This window comes from Podarcis vaucheri (assembly GCF_965113315.1).
Source record: "Podarcis vaucheri genome assembly, chromosome: Z".
In the NCBI taxonomy this organism is placed as follows: Eukaryota; Metazoa; Chordata; class Lepidosauria; order Squamata; family Lacertidae; genus Podarcis; species Podarcis vaucheri.
This window is the reverse complement of record NC_138758.1, coordinates 42,772,733-42,792,593: the sequence shown is the minus strand read 5'-3', so window position 1 is coordinate 42,792,593 and position 19,861 is coordinate 42,772,733. Positions and strand designations below refer to the sequence as shown.

Here is a 19,861-nt window from a genome sequence, read left to right as displayed (position 1 = left end):
CCTTGGCAAACTCCCATCAGGTGCTTGCAGAGTTTTCAGTTATTCCCTTTCCCCCAATTCTCTAACACCCTTTGTTCTACGAGGGCTTAATGCCATAGCACAGCACTGCAGGAGTCTGCTTGATCTAGAGGGTTGGACTAGGACCTGGGAGATCTGGGTTCAACTCTTCCCACTTGGTCATGAAGTTCATTGAGCGACCTGGGCAAATCACAGCCAATAATAAAATTATTAATAATATTATTGTCCTCCACCCGCACAAGTAGCAGGCACGATCAGGTTTTAAGGACACATTCCAGCCTGGCAAATGTACTCAGGGTGCAAAGCAGAGCCAGGGAATGGTATGGCTTTTGGAGATCGCACCTCTGCAATCGTGGGGCATGTTGTTCTAAACGATTTGCCTCAATGATGCACAAACCAAATGAACACTGGGGCCAACAGCAGCTAAGATCTTGCACTTTATTATTTCATTGTAGTGGAGACAGAAAAAGGGTGGGAGGAGTGTACAAATTTATACAAAACTTGATCTTCCCACTTACAAAGTCAACTTAAACAAAGAAACAAGCCCAACCATAAAGCAAGGTTGGGGAACATGCAGGCCCTTCAGATACCACTAGACTACAATTCCCATCATCCAGGAGCGCTGGCCCTGATGGCTTGGGGCTGGTGGGAACGAGAGTCCAACAACCACTGGAGGGCCACAAGTTCCCCCCACCCGTACTTCAAAAGCCCACATTGTGATCTAAAAAACAACAACAACAACCAGGCAACTTGTTAAGCCCACTAGGAAAATAATTTTTCTCTCCTAAAAATATATATGTATACATATAGAAATATGTTCTGTAAGTCAACATGTCACGATGCAAGGAGTTCCAAAGATGTCAGCCATTTACTAACTGCTACGGGACAACACTTTAGGGAGTGAGGGGGCCATGGGGGCTTAGTCTTCGTCGGCCGCCTTCTGCAACCGCTCCTCATTGCTATAAGCCTCGGGCTCGTCCCCGGTCTCATTGAGGAGGACAGTTCTCACAATGGCCTCCGTAACGGCATATGGGTCGCAGTTGGCAGAGGGGCGGCGGTCCTCAAAGTACCCGCAGCCATCCTGCCCAACTTGGCGGGGGATCCTGATGCTGGCCCCACGGTTGGCAATGCCAGCCGAGAACTCGAAGATGTTGGAGGTCTCATGTTGGCCCGTCAGCCTCCGGGAGTTGTCCTGGCCCCCGCGAGGGTCATACATGCGGATGTGGTACTTGTGGCGTTTGCTTAGCTTGTCTATGGCAGCTTCAATGAACCTGAAGAGGAGAGGCAGAAAGAAATACGTGTTAAGGAACTGCAGGCACACCAGGGAAAAATAAGCAAAAAGTATTGGGAGCGACTGCGATGGCAGGGCAGAGACAGCGCATTTCTGGAGAGCAGGACAATCACAGACTCAAGTGTCAGTTGGAGCACATTAGAAAAGCAAGACAGAGTATTTACGTTCAGGAAAACTTCTTGAAATTACAGCACAGACGGCATCACACTCTCCTCTGCAAATGTCAAAAATGTTTTGTGTTTTTTTTTTGTGTGTGTGTGTGTGTGTGAGTGAGTGAGAGAGAGAGAGAGGGAGAGAGATTTTGTATACAGTGGTACCTCGGGTTACAGACTCCGCTAACCCAGAAATAGTACCTCGGGTTAAGAACTTTGCTTCAGGATGAGAACAGAAATCTTGGCAGCGTGGCGGCAGCAGGAGGCCCCATCAGGTTAAGAACAGTTTCAGGTTAAGAATGGACCTCCGGAACGAATTAAGTTCTTAACCTGAGGTACCACTGTATATAACTTTAAGATGGGAATATGTTGGTAGAAGATTTCTGGAAACCTATTCTGACAGTGACCGTAAATTTTACAAAAGCAAACCACTGATCACTGTCCAAAATTAGTGCTTCTGAATATTTTTGATTGTACAAATGGTAGATATTGTCAAAAAAATTGATACTATGTATGACCTTGGTAACTTGAATTGTAATTGGAACTCAACAGAAATCTTTTATTATATTAATTTATGTATTTCCCCTGAAAGGGACAGCCCCAAATCTTACACTGGAAGCTTGGCGACACTCCCTCTGCAATATAGTTTTAATGGGGAAAATTACACATGATTTGAGGAGCAGGAGCCTCCAGATACGTTTTGCACAATTTGGCATTTGTTCATTATATAGGCGCAAGCGGAAGCACCTCCTCCAAGGCAGCCCTTGCGACAAGCCTGGCAAATACAGAAGCACACCTGACAGTCAAATAACCAGAGGTGGCTTGTACAGTCTTGCCACCTGAGGCAAAATGGGAAAGCGCCACCTCCTGGGCACTCCCACTAGCCCCCCACTTCAGCCATACTCCAGAATGCCCCCACCCCCTGCTTGCCAAGAGGCCTGGCATTCTGCATGGTGTCGCCATTCATCTTCTCTGCCCAAGTGGAGTGAGAGGACAGCAGCAGTGGAAACGATGGAGTGGGTGGGCTACAGCAAAAACACCAGGGTAATAATAATAATTTATTATTTATACCCCGCCCATCTATCTGGGCTTCCCCAGCCACTCTGGGCAGCTTCCAACAAAATATTAAAATACAGTAATGCATCAAACATTAAAAGCTTCCCTAAACAGGGCTGCCTTCAGATGTCTTCTAAAAGTCTGGTAGTTGTTGTTCTTTGACATCTGGTGGGAGGGCGTTCCACAGGGCGAGTGCCACCACCGAGAAGGCCCTTTGTCTGGTTCCCTGTAACTTGGCTTCTCGCAGCAAGGGAACCACCAGAAGGCAAATAACTTAAGCAAGCAAACGGAGACAACATTGCTGCAGTGTTTTGGGGAGGCTCCAGCTCCACCCACAGACCCTCAAATAATCCACTCAAGTTGTCTAGACGGGAAAATCCACTCACTTGATACCCCCTTTCTGCCTTGTTTCTTTCGTGCTGACATTGGTGTGGCACCCAGCGCCGTTCCAGTTGCCGGTTATTGGTTTTGGATCCAAAGTGGCGATGACCCCAAAGTCTTCGCAGACCCGATGCAAAATGTATCTCGCCATCCACAGGTGGTCACCCATCTCAATACCTTCGCAAGGCCCCACCTGGAATTCCCACTGCAGGTAGAAAGAGATGCTATTAGTGCAAAAAGAAACAGGTTCCTAACCTTCAAGGTTGACAAACACACTCTGCCAGGTGGCCCTAAAAGAAAAGAGGGCTGGAGCAGGTGGCAGATCAAAATAAGAGCAATAAGGGGAAGCAGTAAGCTGTAGTAAGAGCCAGCAACTGGCATGCCACATCTTCCTGTCTCACCCAGCCCCACCTGGAGATGCCATTGGGGTTGAACCTGGGACTCCTGCATGCAAAACGGATGCCCCATAGGTCCTCTTTATACATACCTGAGAAGGCATGACTTCAGCATTGGTGCCACAGATCTTCACACCAGCATAAATGCAGGCCCTGTAATGGGTCTCCACTATGTCACGCCCATACACCTTGTCGGCCCCAACGCCACAATAATAAGGTCCTAGGAAAGAAAAAGCACATGGCACACACAATTAGCATGCTGCTTTGTTATGAGATATGTGCATATCCAACAGGAGGTGCCATCTTAGGAAAGAACTGCATAAGAAACAAAGACAGAGAGACAGGGACAAGGGAATGTCTCCGCTAAGTTGGGAAAACTGCCATTGGGATCTATCTCCTCTTCCTTACACACAGTCTTCACCTGTTAAAATGTTAGGTCCATCCTTTGCTTTTTAAAAAGAAAAAAGGTGCCAGTACTCAACATGAATTTGTTATAGAAAGTGCTGTATTGAGTACCCTTGAGTACCTCCAGAAAAAAAGCATTGGGTCCCAGCACTTGCCAAGATTTATTTATGGCATAGCAAGTAACACCTCCAGACTTTACCTCTGTTTATAGCTGTGGCCCTTTTGATTTTTTGGACTACAACTCCCATCATTCCTGACCATTGGCCAAGCTGGCCAGGGCTGGTGGAAGAAAGTGTTTGACAATATATGGAGGGCCAGAGGGGCCCCGCCACTTATCTCTATATAATAAAAACGTAAGATTCCCCCATTGGAGGATTTGAGGCACTGTGTCGCAATCTGGATTTGCGTGGAGTCAGGGCAGGAGAGTGGAGCAAAAGTGAAGGCAGGCTACAACAGCACAGCAGTGGCCAAGGCATGGGAGAAAGGGAGGTGCACTGAGAAGGGTGAAAGGAGTCAGAGAAAAATGTTGAGGGGGCTGGCTGAGAGCAGGCTTAAGTTGGTAGGGCAGTGCCCTACTTGCCCGAACAAAGCAGCCTCCACTGACTGCCCCAGTTCAGAGACTTGCTTGCAAGGCGCATGGCAAGGGCAGAGCACTCTTTGCTGAAAGGGCCTGGCATGCACCTTTCAGTAATCCCTCACACGAAGGAGGATTTCGCAACCAAACCGGTTAGCGAGTGGAAACTTTTGTGCAATGCCCGGTCAGGCAAGCAACGTCAGGGAGGGAAAGGTCAGATGATTTGCAAGATACACAGTGCACAGATGGCAACTGCAAGGCAGCATGCATATCTGTTTGTGTGTGTGTGTGCTTATGTATGTATGTGTATTGCTTGCATCAGCAAGACGGTACTTGATTACATGAGCATTCTGAGGCCCTTATCTGTGACTCAGCAGTAGGGACCCATCAATTCATAGCAGAGTTGGGGAACATTTCTTAGACAACGCCCACATTCCCTCCTGAAGGAACCTTCTGGGAGCCACCTGCCAGTGGCAGGAGCAGCCAGAAGTGGGTGAAGCAACAAGTGTTAACTGACTCACATCTCTTCCATCATCCATCCTGGCAAACAGAAAGCCAGGGAGAGGCCTGGACAGTGCATCTGGTCCCACAGGGAAGGAACATAGAACCGTGGGAAGCTGCCTCGTACAGGTTAGATCTTTGGTCCATCTAGCTTATTATTGTCTGCAGTGACTGCAAGAGGCTCTCCAGGTTTTGAGTCAGGGACGGTTTCCATCCCTACCTGTAAATGCCAGGGACTGAACCCAAAACCTTCTGCATGCAAAGCAGATGAACTACCACCAATGTTTTTCATCTCCGAGTTATATAGGATCTTGGCAGGCAACCATCTTGACTTATGGCATAACAAACATCTACCAAAACCTTTAGGGGAAAGGGGACTATTTGTGAATTCTCCTGCTAGCAACAGGCAGAGGTTCAAAGACTGATCTCCCCTGCCCTCCGTCAGAAAACCCCACCCTTGCTGCAATGGCATTTTCACCAAGCTTGGCAAAGCAACATCTTTTGTCTGTTGCTCTGCCACTTCCTTTCCCCCTCCTCAACATACTACGTATTTTTCGCTCTATAAGATGCACCTAGTTTTTGGAGGAGGAAAACAAGGGAAAAAGTATTCTGGATCTCAGAAGCCAGAACAGCAAGAGGGATCGCGAAAGCAGCGATCCCTCTTGCTGTTCTGGCTTCTGGGATAGCTGCGCAGCCTGCATTCACTCCGTAAGACGCACACACATTTCCCCTTACTTTTTAGGAGGGAAAAAGTGAGTCTTATAGAGCAAAAAAATACAGTAATTAAATTAGGCCAAGAAGCACATGAAAGGTTCTTTTTCCTCCTCCCTCCCCATCCCTTTTTACTTTTGTGTCATGCCTTTTAGATAGTTAAGCCTGAAGGCAGGAAGGGTGACATGAAATCTGGAAGCCTTATTTGACTGAAGAGCAGGTCAGCAGTGCTTCAGATAAATTAATCAATCAAGTAGTCCAAGGGCAATTTACAGGATGCCGCTCATTCTTGCAGTATATATGTAATATATCATTAAAAGATGTCACATAGAGGAGAAAAGTTGTTTTCTGCTGCTCCAGAGAAGCGGACACGGAGCAATTGATCCAAACTACAAGAAGGAAGATTCCACCTAAACATTAGGAAGAACTTCCTGACAGTAAGAGCTGTTTGACAGTGGAATTTGCTGCCAAGGAGTGTGGTGGAGTCTCCTTCTTTGGAGGTCTTTAAGCAGAGGCTCGACAGCCATATGTCAGGAGTGCTCTGATGGTGTTTCCTGCTTGGCAGGGGGTTGGACTCGATGGCCCTTGTGGTCTCTTCCAACTCTATGATTCTATGATTCTAAAGCAAAAGAGTCTCGCGGTATGTCTGATATGGTGCCAGCCAGAAGGCACGTCCTCGTATACCCCTAGCTGCATCCACCCATTTCAGCTGAAAGCCTTATTCTTCTTACCTTGTGGGCCTGGAAAACCATTCTTGGGCCAGCCGTATGGGTGCCCATCGACACCCAGCAAAGTGTATTCTTGCTCCATCCCAAACCAAGGCTGACTCTCTTTGACCATGTCCATGATTACCTTGCACCTGCTCCTCAGATTGGTTTCTGCAAGGAAGAAAAGTTATGTCAACACGCCATTTTGCTTCAAGCCCAAGGTTTGCAGGTGTGCAAAGGCTTTTGTTGGTTGTTCAACTTCGAGGGCATGGGACACTGAATAAGACCTCACCTGCCCGCTTCCGGTTGTATTTCAGAACCTCACATAAGACAAGCTTGTTGGGGTCAAGGGTAAAAGGGTCTCTGAATATCTTAACGGGGATCAAGAACATGTCGCTGTTGGAGCCTTCAGACTGGCCTGTGCTGGATCCGTCGAAGTTCCATTCTGGGAGATCTGCAGGAGGGGTTGAAATAAAGGTGTTTTAGGTATCACTCCACTGAATCCAGACCTATTAGAGGCTGGCATCTGCTTTACATGCAGAAGAACCCAGGTTCAATCCCTGGCATCTCCAGGTAGGACAAGGGGAGACACCCTGCTTTTGCCCCAGGTGTGGAAATATCCTGGAGAGTCACTTCCAGTAAGCAGCAATAATACTCAGCTACATGAACCCAATGACCAGGCATGACCAAACTTGGCCCTCCAGATGTTTTGGGACTACAACTCCTATCATCCCTAGCTAACAGGACCAGTGGTCAGGGATGATGGGAGTTTTAGTCCCAAAACATCTGGAGGGCCGAGTTTGCCTATGCCTGCCGTAGACAGGTCCTGCATTTATTTATTTATTTATTTATTTATTTATTTATTTGACTAACTAGCTAACCAACTAACTTATTAAATAATCAACCCCTTGGAGTGGGCAGTTTATATATACATAAACTAAAACCCCTAAGCGGTTTGCATAGAACAAAAAGAAAATACACTTAAGAGAATAAAAAAAGATTAAAAACAGAAAAACTATTTTCCAACAGAAAAGCAGAAACATTTATCACAATATAAATAAAACCAGTAGTTGTTTTTGTTTGTAAACACATTTATGCTTAATAATAAATTTAGATGTCTGGGGAGCCTGTCCTAAGCAAGCTGACCAGTTTTTAGTAGGTTCCAAGAACAACACATTAAAGGCACCCTGTTCCAGAGAGAAGGTGCTGCTGCACTACAAGATGCAACACATTGCCAGCGCACAGCAAACAGTATGTGGCATTAGGTGGTATAAGGCAGCTTTTTAGGTTCAGTTCAGACCATCGGCTGGGAAAACTGGACCTGGTCAGCAAGACAGATCCTTATCTCCCCTACCTGCTGTGGTCCAAATCTGACGGCACAGCACAGGTCACTTTGCAAGGGGCCTGTAAAGAGCCCTGCATTGCACTCTGGAGCCCTAAAAAACCAGCTGATCATCCGGTCTTCTAAGCATCATGCTTAGGAAGGGGCTTGAAAAGACCCACACGCTGTGACCTGAAGACCCGATGATCAACAGTTCAGCGGCACTTTAGATGCCCATTTTGGGCCAACTCAGCAGCCTTTCCACACCTCAGGCATCAGAGGGAAGGTTGAACATCTGTCTTGCACATAGAAGGCCCCAGGTTCCAGTCCTGGGATGTCTAGGAAGAGTTGGGAATGTTCTGGAGAGCTGCTGCAAATCAGTGTAAAACAACAACAACTGAACTACATTGACCAGTGCCTTGATACACTACAAGTAAATCTCATATGTTCCTGTGACGTTAGGCGGATGAGACCTGGCCAAATATGTGAGGACTGGTACGGCTCATTAAGCCTGCAGTCTAGAGGTTCCTCACACATGATTGAATGAATGGGTTATTCACCTTGGGGTGACATTTCCCTGTAAAAAAGCCTAACAGACAACTCCCCTTAAGATGCACAAGAGGGCATCAAAAGGAACCCAGCCCTGCTTCTTCCACTCCCTGTAATCAAAGCCTGGCAGGTTCATTCATGTCTCTGTCACTGAGGATTTGCACAGGCCAAGTGGCATCCACATTAACTGCAGCCCAGCCTGCAGTTGAGAATCCCCAAAAGGAAGTAAAAAGTCGCTTCCAATTACATTGGCAAACATTTCAGGAAGCAAAAGTAGAAAATAAAAATAATAATTAAGCCAGGTGTCTGGGGACCTGCCTGTTTAAAAAGGATTCTGCAAGTTTCTAGCTCCTAACACTAGATTGCTACCTGGGTGTGACTATGCTGGGAGTCGACAGATCCAAAGCTGGACTGTAAACAGGTAGAGAGAAGTCACACCGCACAAGGTGTTGGAACGACTTTTAACCACAAGCAGAGCCACCGAAGAGAGCAGGAATAAGGGAACCTCAGGCCCAGAGGTTGAATGTGGCCCTCAAAGCCTTTCTAGCTGGCCCTCGGGACTCTCCAAACCACACCTCCTACTGGCTGCTTTGCACCATTCCCTGAGTGTTTTTTGCCTGGGTGGGATGCGTCCTTGCCCTTTGCTGTGCAGAAACTAGCCTGCACTACAGAGGTGACATGTGACACCCAAAGCTCTGCCCGCTTTTGCCCCTGGCTCCTCCTGCCACTTGCATGTGGCCTCCTGGAAGGTTCTCCAGAGGGGAACGTGGCCCATAGGCTGAAAGAAAAGGTTCCTTACCCCTGCAAGAGAGGATGAGGGCAACCGCCGCCCAGCCTTACCTTCAATGGTCTTTGGTTCCTGACGCAGTGTTCTGGTTTTACAGCGAAGGCCTTCGCCAGTTCCATCGATCCAGATGTATGTGACCAGCACCTTGTCTCCCAGGGGCAGCTTCATGTACTGGTCCCTGACCACCTTGTTCAGCTTGGAACTGTGTGACACAGACATGGTGGCAACCTAGGGAGGAGAGGAAGGAAGACTTTTTAGATCCCCTTCAAACTCTGGGTGGGAGTTTCAAAGCTCATCTGCTGGGGTAAATGACCAAACCTTCCTTGCGCTGCTAGGTGAACAAAGCGATAATAAGGCTTGCTTATAGTGGACAATATTGAGCTAGATGGACAATGGTCTGTATAAGGCAGCTCCCTGTATTCCTAGGCAAATGAAAGCACCACCAAACTTGCACAACTGGTCTCTTCCCCTCAACATCTCTTTTCCCAGCCTCACTCCCATTAAGCACTTAGAACCTCAGCAGCTGTCCCTGAAAGAGGTGAAGGAGCTAGAAGCTTTGGAGGAGGGGGTGGTTAGTATGATTGGATTAACCACATGGCCAGGCATAAGAGTGTGGCTGCAGGGGCTCAGATCAGAGGTGGAATGAATAGGATTGTTATCTCAAACATCTCACAGCTGAGAAGGAGTTATCTGCTGTGAATCAACCCCACCCCTACTAGCTAGCCTGCTCTAGGGCAATGCAATATTGATTTGTGGGCAGTGGGGGACAATGAAAGAGATATCACACAGGTCCATTTTTACAGTGGTTGAAGATTGGGTTAATACAAGCTGGTAACTTTTGGAAGAATTATATAACAGACTCTTCCTGGGAGGTGTCCCCGTCTCTTTCCTCCTCCGCCACCCAAGAAACCTTCCCCATTTACTCATGAAATTCCACATAGTGCTAATAAGCAGTAATATCCAAAAGATTCCACAACTGCACTCTGCATACACACAGAATTTTAATTTTTAAAATTAAACAATGAAAGTATCCCTGACCCTCCAGATCTTGGGTGCCAAATTCCACCAGTGGCCCACTCAGCATGAACAATAGTGAGGGACAATGTGAGTTGTTGTCCAACAACCTATGGAGGGCTACAGGTTCCTTCCATCTCTGGATAAGGGTACAAATTGGCACCTGGAGTTTGGGAAGAGGAGGGAAGCTGATGCCGGTGCATTAAAATGGATAAAGAGCTTAATCAAAACAAGAAATAGGTCTGCATCCCTGCACTAAACCGCACTGAGGGAAGGTGGCAGTTATGCTTGTTAAAGTATTGGTTTGGCTTCCTAAACAAGTTTTCAGCCTAAAGCTTTCTCTCTTTGAGCGTCAGTAGAGATCCAGCTAGCAAAGTATCAGGGGAGAAACAGGAACTTTCCAACCACCACTAAGCTAACACCCAGCAAGGAAGTGCGAAAACAAACACTGGAATTTGTAGACCAATTCAAGGCTGGAGGAAGAAGCAGAGCCCACCTTAAGGTGACACTAGGCAAATATCTTTCTTTTTTTCAATCTATTTTTTTTTGATGTTTTAAAAATTTACAGACATACAACTTACAAAAAGACAAATCATATACATTTCTAATACTGTACAAACGTCTGGCTTCCCTCCCCTCCGTGGTTTCTTTTTAGTTTTACTTTTTATACTGCATTTTCCACATTAAAGGTAAAGGGACCCCTGACCATTAGGTCCAGTCATGACCGACTCTGGGGTTGTGGCGCTCATCTTTCTTTATTGGCCGAGGGAGCCAGCATACAGCTTCGGGGTCATGTGGCCAGCGTGACTAAGCCGCTTCTGGCGAACCAGAACAGCGCACAAAAACGCCGTTTACCTTCCCGCCAGAGCAGTACCTATTTATCTACTTGCACTTTGACGTGCTTTTGAACTGCTAGGTTGGCAGGAGCAGGGACCGAGCAACGGGAGCTCACCCTGTCGCAGGGATTCGAACCGCTGACCTTCTGATCGGCAAGCCTTAAGCTCTGTGGTTTAGACCACAGCGCTACCCGCGTCCCTATTTTCCACATTACTCCATCTTTAAATTATTCTTTAGTTTCTCTTAGTAATATGTTTAATTTGTTTTACATTAACCCTGTTAATGAACTTATTTGCATTCATGAATTTTTCCAATATTCCACAATTCCCCCCCCCAATCTTTAATAACCCCCCCTTGGTTTCTTATTACAACCGTTACCCTTGCCATTTAAGCACAATCCATTAATTTAATTAGCCACTCTTCCTTGGTTGCTACTACATCTTCTTTTCACCTCTGGATGAAATATATATCTTAGGGCCAACTGAACTTATGTTGCAAAGCAGTAAAGAACATTTTGAGACTAACAGAAAGATTCTTCAGTTTAAATGTTAAGAGAACGGAGGAGGTGAAAGATGAAGATATTTTTTTTAGAGGGTATGGCAAAAAATTCATGCCCATTGACTTCTCTCCCTTGCCCCCTCATCCATCCGTTAAACAGAAATGATGGGGACTTTTAAGGCTGAAAATTTGAATGGGGAAGCTGTGCCCCCCCCCCTTGTTGCCCCTCCAACTCCCACCAGCACTGGCCAAAATGGCCAATGGTCAGGGAGTGAAGAGAGCTGTCATCCAACTACATCTGGGATGCCACATTCCTGATGTAAATAATTTAGGACTCTTGTTACCTTAAAAACCAACTGCACCCCCCACAGACTAAAACCAGTGCCTTAAGGTCAGCCTTTGAGGCTTTCTGCCCTTTGCACAATCATTCCAGGGCCTTGAGGCAGATAAGCAGTACAGTGGTACCTCAGGTTAAGTACTTAATTTGTTCCGGAGGTCCGTACTTAACCTGAAGCACCACTTTAGCTAATGGGGCCTCCTGCTGCTGCCGTGCCGCTGGAGCACAATTTCTGTTCTCATCCTGAAGCAAAGTTCTTAACCTGAGGTAATATTTTTGGGTTAGCGGAGTCTGTAACCTGAAGCGTATGTAACCTGAGGCATATGTAACCCGAGGTACCACTGTACAGGTTACAGACTCTGCTAACCCAGAAATAATACATTGGATTAAGAACTTTACCTCAGGATGAGAACAGAAATCGCGCTGCGGCGGCGCAACAGCAGAGGGAGACCCCATTAGCTAAAGTGGTACCTCAGGTTAAGAACAGTTTCAGATTAAGAACGGACCTCCAGAACAAATTAAGTTCTTAACCTGAGGTACCACTGTTGTGGAGGATCACTCTCTGGGTTTCTTCCAACACTCCAAGCAACAAAGCCATTTCCCTTCTAGTGTTCTAGCATTCTGAGAAAATGTGAGAAAAGTAATAATGCAGGGGCTACAGGTCTCTTTTCCTTGAGGGGCCCCTTGCTTCACTTGTGCAGCAGAAAACAGCAAGACTTCTTTGCACTCCTTATGTGCCTCTGTGTAGCAGCTGCTGGAAGTCACAAGTGGGGAGAGTTGCTGTTGGGGCCTAATTGCAGGCTTCCTATCAGGGCATCTGAGAACAAGAAGACTAGAGGGGCCTTTTGTTGAACCCAGCAGTCAGACTCTTCTTGGCGATTAGCTATTTCAATTTATCTATCATTTACCCTGTTCTTGGGTAGCTTATACAAAGTTCTCAAAATATTTGTAATTACCGTATTTATGGCCACGTTTTAAAGTTGTTGGCTTTGTGGGGTGTGTGTGTGTGAGAGAGGCCTTCCTTTGCGACCCTATAAAAGGGGGGTTACTGGATTGTTTTTGTTTCAATTTTTATTATGTACAGTATTTTGTGTTTTTTTATATTGCAAATTTATGTTGTCAACTGCCCCGAAATCTACAGATATAGGACTGTATACAAAGCTAAATAAATAAATCATAACTAAATAATAGTAACAAAAGATTCTACACTTTAAAAATTAGAAGATGGTGTGGTATCGAAGTTTGTTGCGTCTATTCATTTCAACAAGTCAATTCTAAATTAAGATTGACATTTTATACAACCCACAATATCATTTTCATAATGATGGTAAAATTGCTTACCACTCTCTCCAGGGAAATCAGGTGTTGATTAATTTTTACATATTTTCAAAACGGTATTTAAAGAGTAATTTATCTTTTGTATTCAATGGTTATTCATCCAGCTTTTCTCTTTCCTGGCACTTAAAACCTATTCACAGAGGCATTCAAATAGGCTAACAGTTTATGTTGATGACGTGGCGGAATTTAGTTTGTATAATTTTTTAAAAACACTCATTTAAGTGGTGATTTTATTCAACCATTGTTCTACATTAAGTTTTAAATATGCGTCAAATACAGATTCTGGTGCAACAGGACACCTTGACGGAAGACAGTGCACAGAAATACTGTTTACCTTCCCGCTGGAGCGGTACCTATTTATCTACTTGCACTTTTGGGTGTGCTTTTGAACTGCTAGGTTGGCAGGAGCTGGGACCGCAAGCCCCAGAGGCTCAGTGGTTTAAACCACAGTGCTACCCACGTCCCAGGTAGTATTTTAAAGAAACCACAAATAAATTTCTAATAACCCCCCCTTTTTTTTAATCAACATCCAGCCTGATAAAAGAGTCTTACTGAATTCAAAATCTCACTCACTGATGTTAGGATTAATTACATTAATTCATAGCTTTTCACAAGATGCCTGAGTGACTTACAAAACATGTCTCCTCCAACCTCTCACTACCAAGGAAATATAACAAGAAAATAGAAAAGGAACCTACTCAAGGGACACTGACACAAAACCCCACACATAACACTGAGTGAAAGAATATAGGTTTTACCACCACCGCTCCTCTCCCCCCCCCCACTTTTCTTCTCCAGCCTTATACTGCATATAACACTAATGTCTCTCCACAAATGTAATTGATCTGTAGCAAACAACTTGAAAAAAGACAATCCATGTACAGTACTTTTGTAAACTAATAAGATCTTTTTTAATTTTATTTTTTTTAAAAGCATGTCCCCTCCTGAAACCCGCTAAAGGGCCAATACAACTACTAATAACTCCAGCAAATGTAAATACGTTAAATACGTTTTGAGTTTTTCACGTTCAGCTTCCTTTTGAAAAAGGCCCCAGGGCTGGTCAATCACCAGCCGGCAGCGCCACGCAGCTGCAGAAAATGCCGGCGCGATTTTCGCCTACATTCCCGAGAACTACAACTTCAAGCCCGAGAAGAACTTGGCTGGACACAAAAAGCAAAAGTCTTGTTGAACGGCAACCCCCTGGGTGCTTTTACGCGGGGGCGCCCCAAGCGATTTCAGTGGGGGCTACTCGGAAGAAAGCAACTTGACGCCCCCTAAACCGCGCCAAGAGCCCTCGTGGATCAGAAGTTGGGAGAAAACCGTGCATTTCCCCCCTAGGAAGTGGGGTCGAGCCCGGTGGGAGCGCGCGCGTAACCTCGACGCAGAGATGGGTAGGCGAGAAATAGAAGAATCCCCTCTAAAAAGGAGAACCCCGATCTCATCTCCTTTTCACCCCGGTTAACCTCTCCATCCGGCGGAACGCGGCTCTGGGGCTGCGGCGCCCGCGAGGCTTTACTCGGAAACAATATACGGATTCACTTCGGGAACTTGACTTCCGAGTCGCGGCGCTTTTCGCCCGCTTTCGGAAGGGGGTCGCGGGGAACGCGGCGGGAGCGCACGGGGACGCCTGCCCGATGGCGGCGCACTTACCTCCGGCTGTGGGGGCGTCTCTGGCGCGCTCGGATGGTTTAAGAAGCGCGATCCCAACCCACAAGCTTTGCGGAGCAGCTGCACCTTTGCCGGCTAATGCCGGCCTTTCTTATAGCCGCCCCTGTGGACCAGAGGCCGGAGGCGGAGCAAGGGGCGGGGAAGAGGGCGGGCGCCCCCAAACCAGTGTGGGTGCGGCGCTGGAAATACTGTTTTCATGGGCGATGGCTATCAGCGGCAAAGACGCAGGTTGGTTACTGCTAGTGTCAGAGCCTTTGTGCGCGCGCCTCAATGCCAGTTGGTGGGAATCGCCAGTGCTTTCTAATTATTATTATTATTAATAATATTTATTCGTTGCGTGTTATCGCTCGCTTTTCCTCCAAAGGACCTCAAGGTGGCGCACGTGATTTCCCCAATTGTCCCAACAAGTCTGTAAGGCAGTGACTGGCCCCAGTTTACCCTGTGAGCAGTGGCGTAGCGTTGGTTGTCAGCACCCGGGGCAAGGCAAGTAATTTGCGCCCCCTAACCCGTGGATTTGCACCCCCTAACCCTAACCCCCAGTTGTTTCGCCCGGTGCGGCCGGCCCCCCCTGCACCCCCCACGCTATGCCACTGCCAGTGAGCCTCATTGAGGAGGGGACTTTGAACCCTGGTCTCTTCCAAGTCCTCAAACAACAGGCAAAGGTATATTTTTGGCCACTGTGAGAACAGGATGCTGCAAGAGTGATCAACTTTTGCCTGATCCAGCCTGACTCTTCCCCCAAGCTGTAGCCAATGCTAGTCCTGCACAGAGTAGACCCACCGACTAACCTAGGTACATTGATTTCAATAGGCCGACTGAGTAAAACTTAGTTAGATACAGCCGTATGTTTTTAAACAAATCCTTAGGACAGTGAGGGGAAAATATATTGTAGGGTTGGAAAAGATTCAGGAAATGGGCAGCTGAAATGAAGAAAGGCTGCAGCGTTTGAACCCTTTTAGTTTAGAGATAGGGCAAGAAAGAGTTAGACATTATAGGAGTCTGCGAAGTAATCCATGGCAGTGGTTGTTGATTGGTGGTCCGTGGATCCCAGAGGGTCTGCATAATCCACCCAGGGGTTCCATTCACGTAGCAAAAACTACCATAGAGATAATCAAAATTTTCAAATGTAGAGGGTCTATGGTTTGGCTTTTGAAAAACAGAGGGTTCACAGTACTTAGCTAATTGGGAAGCACTGATGTACGGCATGGAGAGAGTAGGTAAAGGTAAAGGGACCCCTGACAATTAGGTCCAGTCGTGACCGACTCTGGGGTTGCGGCGCTCATCTCGCTTTATTGGCCGAGGGAGCTGGCGTACAGCTTCCGGGTCATGTGGCCAGCATGACTAAACCACTTCTAGTGACCCAGAGCAGCGCATGGAAACGCCGTTTACCTTCCTGCTGGAGCGGTACCTATTCATCTACTTACACTGGCGTGCTTTCGAACTGCTAGGTTGGCAGGAGCTGGGACCGAGCAACAGGAGCTCACCCCGTCATGGGGATTCGAACCGCCAACCTTCGGATCAGCAACTCCTAGGCTCTGTGGTTTAGACCACAGTGCCACTCGCATCCCGAGAGAGGGGATAGAGAAAAGTTTTTATGCCTCTCTCATAATAGTATGTGAACATCCAATGACACTGAGTGTTGGAAGACTCTTGCCCAAAGAGGAAAAAGTACTTTTTCATGTGGCGGCCACCAAACTTAGAGGGTTGGACATACTCATGGAGGACAAGTCTATATTCTAGCTTCACTGTCAGTAGCATTATACCTCCAAATACCAGTTTCTGGGGGTCACAGGTGGGCAGAGTGCCGTTGAGCTCACTTCCAGCTTGCAGGCTTCCAATAGGCACCTGGTTGGCCACCATGATAACAGCATGCCAGACTAGATGGATCATTGGCCTGATCCACTAGGGCTCTTCTTATGTTCTTGTGACAAGAGAACAGAACCAAAATGAATAGAGGTGCTCATCCAAAATGAATATAAGGTACGAATCCTACTCTCCACCCCACCTGCACCCCAGTAAAAGATGAGCACCACAAATGGCATAAATCACCCTGCAGTGTGATCTAAGTTAAATACCAAAGTGGAATATATTAGTCTTGTGTCTAAATACTAACTAAAGTTGGACTCTGGGGAGAGTGTACTGCAGATAGGAAGACCCCAAGGCCTCTTCTTCTCTTCCATTGCCACCCTCTGCACCTCCTTCTGAAGATGAATATGGAAAAGGGCCTTAGATGACGATGGCAGGGCCTAGGTAGTTTAATGAAAGAGCAGGTAAATAAGTTTGGCCACCTGACATCAAAGGCAAAAATCTCCCCCTCCCACAAAACACCGTAATGGTACAGAAGCCAATGGGCCATGGGCCAGAATTATCCACTCCACCTGAAAGTAGCTGGTTAGCTGAGGATGTGCTGAGGAGTGTACACACCTGACAAGCAGCATCAGCCAATCCTGACTCCCTGATGTGTGTGTACTTAGAGCAGAAATCATAGAACGGGCAGCTTGTGGCCTGATGTCATGCAGCTGGTTGTGGTGAGGAGAATGGGGGAAAGGGGTGGCAGAAAGAGACAGGAGGGGGTGCCCTGGCTATTTCTGTTCTTGGCTCCACCCTGTTCTGTTTCTGGGTCCATGTACTTTGTGCTCTGGTTATGGCCTCCAAAGGAGTCTATAAGGGGAGTTTGGCCCTTATCAGAAAAAAAAGGTTCCCCTCTCCTGACCTATAGGACACACAATTTCGGCTCATTCATACATTATGTTATAAAAACCCAGCAGCTTGGATGTACAGTCTTCTACTGTAGGAACCAGTCCCCAGGGACTGCATTACTCTACTGACCTGATTTCATTGTGCCTGATGAAAGAGGTGGTTCCCTGCTTAACAAGTAAGTCAATCAACCAGGATTTGATCAGCTTCCCTCATGATGGCTGTTGGGTGGCACTAGGGTGCCCAGGTGAGTTTCCTTCTCCAGGTGTGTGGTTCAGGTGGAGACAGAGTGGGGGAAACTAGAGGGAGGAGGGCAGGAAAGCCATGATGTCATAAAAGGTTTGCTTCCTGGCTCTGGGGTCTAGAGGCAGCCTGGGAAGTAACAATCTGATCCCTTTAACAGCTGGAGCTGAGACACCAGGAGTAATAACGACCATAATAAATAAAAAGGTCTGGAGAACTAACGGGAGGCATGGTATGTTCTCTGCCACCACTGTCCAGGCCACTTCCTGCTTCCTAGAAACACTGTCATGGTTAGGGAAGGCCAGCTTTGCCCCAATCCAGAGATGGAGCAGCTACTCTTGATGCTTGTGTCTCCTCTCCTCTCCTCTCCTCTCCCCAATCCTTTTTCTTTTTGTATTGTATGTAATAGATCATTGGTCTTCAACTGCTGGTTCAGGATCCATGACTGGGTTGTGGCCCGATCCATTGCAGCACTATCACCATCAAGAAAAGTGGGCAGGATTAGGAAATGGGATCTCAAATATATATTTGGGTTAAAGATCGACCTCAGGCCTGAAAAAGTTGAAGACAACTGCAATTTATTTACATTTACTTACTTACTTAATTTGTATCCTATCTTTTCCTGCAAGCAGCTCAAAGTGGCACACAGAGTTTCTTTTATCCTCACAACAATCTTGTGAGCAGTGTTAGAAACTGAGATATGAAAGCTAGGAGCTACAATGCACCTTAAACCTAGGGCACGGGCACAACAACAGAATGTCTAGGTGCGCTTTTTTGTAACAAGAACACAAAGCTGAAAATGAATGAACTGCAGCCAAAATATTATGTTCATTTTTCACATGGTCTAGTCCTCCTTCCTACCCCTCTAGTATTCTCAGGAGGGTCTCTTCTCCAGCCTTCAGAGAGGAGCTGGAAGCGGGGAGGCAGAAAAGAGTCCTCTTTTCCTTCCACGCTGCAGTTTTAATCTGAAATCTTAAGCGCAGTACTGTGCCCAGAGCTCAGAAACTGCTCGCACTAATTAAATTCCCTGTCGCAAAATGCGCCTAGAATAATGGGAGTTTCGAACACTGCGTGTTAGGTAACCACTACACCAGCAGCAGCTAGATTGTGAGTGTGGGGGGAAGGGGCTGTGTTAATCTTTAACTATAGGCATGGTGTTTGACCAAACTGCGGGAGGCAGTGGAAGACAGGAGTGCCTGGCGTGCTCTGGTCCATGGAGTCACGAAGAGTCGGACACAACAGCAAAGACCTGATGAAGAGAGCACAGCAGAGGTTATATTTTCTGAGAACCGTCCGGAAAAACAATCTCTCAAAGGACCTGTTGATGGCGTTTTACCATTGCACTGTGGAGAGCGTATTAACTTATGGTCTGTGTGTGTGGTTTGGGAGCTGCACAGCCAGGGAAAAAACAATGCTATCCAGGGTTTTAAAGACTGCAGAGAGAATAATTGGGTGCACTCTTCCCACCTTGGATCAAATCTATGCTGCCAGGTGCCATAAGAAAGCGGCAGAGATAGTGCAGGATAGTACGCACCCCGGGAATGATCTCTTTCAGCTTCTGCCTTCTGGAAGAAGGTATAGGGTTATAAAGGCCAGGACTAGCCGCCTGAGAAACAGTTTCTACGCAAATGCAATTCTGGTTCTAAACGCAGCATAAGGGGTCTCTATAGCAGTGTTTCCCAACCGGTGTTCCGCGGCACACTACTGTGCCGTGAGACATTGGCTGGTGTGCCGTGGGAGGGAGGCGGGCGAGGCGGGCGGTGAGAGGCGGCGGCGGCAAGGATCCGCGTCGAGCCGGGGGCGGCTCCGCGGTGGTGGTGCCGAGCGGCGGGGCAGCGCGTGCAAAAGGGAGGAGCGCGAGACAGCGGAGGAGGAGGAGGCCGGCATGTCCGGGCAGCAGCAGCAACAACAGCAGCAGCAACTCCCGGCGACGGCTCCTCAAGCCCCGCCGCCGCCCCCTCCTCCGCACGCTATCGCCGCCGCCACCACAACAGCCGCCGCCGCCTCAGTTGCCGCCGTCCCTCAGTCCCTCACTCTGCTGCCTCCTCCCACCCCCAAAGCTTGGAGGTTCCCCGGCAAGGGGGAGGGAAAAAACTTTCACTTTTGTGCGTCCCTCCCGGCGTGACGCTGCGCGCTGACGTCACGGGGCTGTAATGGTGGTGTGCCGCGAGATTTTTTTCAGTAAACAGGTGTGCCGTTGCCCAAAAAAGTTTGGGAAACACTGCTCTATAGTATAGTGTATTTTATAGTATAGTGTATTTTAAAATGGGGTTTCAGAGTTTTTAGGGGTTTTTATAGTATAGTGTATTTTAAAATGGGGTTTCAGAGTTTTTTTGGGGGGGTTTGAATGTTTTATGTAGTTTTTCAATTTCATTGTTCTG

At 47.2% G+C, this 19,861-nt stretch overlaps 1 protein-coding gene across 3 annotated transcripts; it reads right to left on the bottom strand.

The window, feature by feature from the left end:
- Positions 1-442: 442 nt before the first annotated feature.
- On the bottom strand, positions 443-17,528 carry LOC309523935 (glutamine synthetase-like). Of its 3 annotated transcripts, none has more exons than XM_082208188.1 (7): positions 17,370-17,528; positions 8,902-9,076; positions 6,484-6,645; positions 6,216-6,362; positions 3,386-3,513; positions 2,904-3,103; positions 443-1,289 (listed from the first exon to the last, which is right to left on the bottom strand). In XM_082208188.1, the coding sequence occupies exons 2-7, from the start codon at positions 9,065-9,067 to the stop codon at positions 938-940; spliced, it is 1,155 nt and encodes a 384-aa protein (XP_082064314.1). In that variant the 5' UTR covers positions 9,068-9,076; positions 17,370-17,528; the 3' UTR covers positions 443-937. The 3 variants fall into 3 exon arrangements, with proteins under 3 accessions (XP_082064314.1, XP_082064313.1, XP_082064315.1); XM_082208187.1 differs by lacking the exon at positions 17,370-17,528 and adding an exon at positions 14,523-14,677; XM_082208189.1 differs by lacking the exon at positions 17,370-17,528 and adding an exon at positions 12,228-12,320.
- Between the last annotated feature and the right edge of the window lie 2,333 nt (positions 17,529-19,861).

Bases quoted from the DNA above. Each gene is read 5' to 3' on its own strand.
- LOC309523935 (XM_082208188.1), bottom strand. From the start codon at position 9,067: ATGTCTGTGTCACACAGTTCCAAGCTGAACAAGGTGGTCAGGGACCAG. The intron at 6,646-8,901 runs GTAAGGCTGGGC...CCCCTCCTGCAG, and splicing joins GGAACCAAAGACCATTGAAG to ATCTCCCAGAATGGAACTTC. The intron at 6,363-6,483 runs GTGAGGTCTTAT...TCTTCCTTGCAG, and splicing joins ATACAACCGGAAGCGGGCAG to AAACCAATCTGAGGAGCAGG.